General features: G+C 48.8%; 1 protein-coding gene across 1 annotated transcript in view; it reads left to right on the forward strand.

Moving 5' to 3' along the window:
• The window catches only part of LOC122242318 (protein kinase C-binding protein NELL1), a 110,509-nt gene that overhangs the window by 1,138 nt on the left and 106,871 nt on the right, over window positions 1-2,500 (forward strand). The window contains exons 4-6 of the mRNA XM_086556201.1: window positions 1-100; window positions 319-453; window positions 593-893. The exon at window positions 1-100 is cut by the window's left edge and continues 181 nt beyond it. Of these exons, the coding sequence (XP_086412327.1) occupies window positions 1-100; window positions 319-453; window positions 593-893 (536 nt within the window). The remainder of the gene's footprint in view (window positions 101-318; window positions 454-592; window positions 894-2,500) is intronic.

The following is a 2,500-nucleotide window of genomic DNA, read 5'->3' on the forward strand; positions in this document are numbered from 1 at the left end:
CCGCCGCCACAGCACACGCGGAGGCCAGCGCTGTGCTGAGCATGGAGACCGCAGTGTCCAAGCTCGCCTTTTTTGTGTCTTTGTCAAGGCTGTATCTCAAGTGCTTGAGTGATAACAAACTCTGAGGAAAATAATTAGTAAGGTTAATTTGATGCAGTTGTTGCATAATAAGTGAAAACTTGAGAGTGAAGTGCTGCAGCAGGAGAGTTACACTGTTATTTGTCTAGTGAACTCGTTACTTACATCACGTGGAGTGTGTGCAGTGAGGGCGTTACAGGGTGTTGGTGCAGTGTTACTTCAACCGTTATTCTGTGACAGTTGCCTCCTACAACCCACCGCGTGCACACTGACGTGCGACGTCTGTCACGTGCTGACCCTGTCACGCTGTCATTAGTGTTTGGATCTTTTAGCAGGTGTTATTGGCGGCCTGTAGCGTCACAGCCTGTTATCGGCGTAATTGTTAATTTGCGAGGCGTCACACGTGCACGGTTCGGAGTGTCACGACCTGTCACGTGGACGTCACCAGTGTTACAGCGTCCGAGTGCCGTCAGGGTATAACGTTCCGTCACGTTATTGCCTCTAGTGTTACTAGATTAGTGTCACAGCTTGTGTTACGAGTGTTAAACGTGCGGCTCAGCGTCATAACCTCAGTTTGACGGCCACTATTGAGCGTGGGCGGAGAGTGGCCGCACGTGGGCGTGATGCGGCGGCACCACCGCGCCCACCAGCTGCCAAGGTCAGGTCGGGGCGAGCAGTGGGCGTGGTGAGGTCGTCTGCCATGACCTGGGTCAGGCCACCCACGGGCGTGCCCCCGGCGGGCGCTTCCACCACCACCTCGCCCCCCCTGCTGCTGCTGCTGCTGTTGCAGATCTCCTCTTTGCTCTACACCCCAGGTCAGTCACCCAGTAGGGCTTACCGCGTGCCTTCCCTGTGCCGTTGAAACGTGTCACCAAATCGTCTGCATGCCACTCACTCACCGCTTCCCATGCGCCGAGATCGCTCTTGACCGAGTTCTGGATCTATCTACGGCATATCAGCTGATCTAGTGCATCTCTACCCTATGCCCACGAGTAACTAACATTCATGTCCTTGAATATCACCTCTGTATGACCATGATCATCAGCTATAGACTCGAGTTTGACCATTCTATATTCCTCTTTTAGTTTAGCCTAACCCATTTTTCTACTGTCTCTCTCTATAGTGCGCTAAAAGCCCGCCTAACAATACCGTATGATTCATGTAGATTACATGCCCTATACTTTTGTGTCGTGCCTATTTACCCGCATGTTTGCCCATTAATTCTGCCATCCCACGCACCCATTAAGGTTCTTCAATCACATGGCTTTTATATGGCCAGAGTTATCACATGTCTATACTTAGAGCACTTGATTATACCAACCATACATGCCCGTGTTGTTATTTTTTTATTTTCGTGTGGTAGAGCCCTTTGAGCTTGGGAGTCTGATATAGATTGTTATTTCTCGATTGAAATATTATAACAATTCTTCATTATTATCTTACGGCAGTATATAGTTGCTTCTGCATCGCGTATTTTTCCCATCATTCATGTTGAATACTCCTTTCCGCATCATTTGTATTCCTCAACCATCCACATACTCAATAAAGGGCGGCTTAGAAATCCTTTCGATTTTATGGCACAGTCGAGCACAATAAACCAAGGCATTTATTGTTTTGTTAGTTATTGCTGTCACTTTACCAGCTGAGAGTAAGTATATATGCACGATTCCAAAGTTATAAATGGCAGTCGCTCCATTCCCTTCAACGCCCCCAATCTCGTCTCACGAAACGAGAGGTAACGAGGTTGGTGTTGCAAACTCTGGCCTTCCCCCTGCCCTCTGCGCCTCCCCCCCCCCACCCTACCCTCTCTCCTCCCCTCCCCTTCCCCTGCCCTCTCTCTCTCTCTCTCCCCCTGTTCCCCTGCCCTCTCCACCTCCCCCACCTCTTCTCTTTCCCCCTCCCCGTCCCTCCATCCCGATATTGATTGTTTGTAAGGCAGTTGTTTGGTCTTGGATATAATGATAGTCAGTTGTCTGAAGGGAAGAGAAGTGTGACGAATGCGCGTTTTACATGAGCTTGTAGTCACGGTTCGTGATGTTTATTATAACTTTGGGTTTGTATGGGGGGGCAGATGAGGTTCAAATGGATATGGGCGGGTAGGAGGAGGTCCAAATATAGCTGAGGTTGTGTCACACACGGGGGTTGTGTGTGAGGGGAGGTTTTCAGGTGCCTGTAATCACACATTTTGTATACCGAATTGGGATACAACGGCCATTAGGTTAGGTCCGAAGTCGGTATTAATATGTACAAGGTTCGATTAGAGTTGATTGAACTGTAAGGATAGTGTGCAAGATATAATCGGCTTTTTGTAGTCACGAAGGGATAAGCCTAAATGGAAAGTGGATAGGGTTAAGTGACGTTGTTCATGTACAAGGCTTAAATGACATAGTTAAGAGCGTTGACGAGAATTTGAGGAGTTGCC

The sequence above is a fragment of the Penaeus japonicus genome, unplaced genomic scaffold, assembly GCF_977035675.1.
Source record: "Penaeus japonicus unplaced genomic scaffold, GWHDUDI00000001_assembly GWHDUDI00000032, whole genome shotgun sequence".
Classification (NCBI taxonomy): domain Eukaryota; kingdom Metazoa; phylum Arthropoda; class Malacostraca; order Decapoda; family Penaeidae; genus Penaeus; species Penaeus japonicus.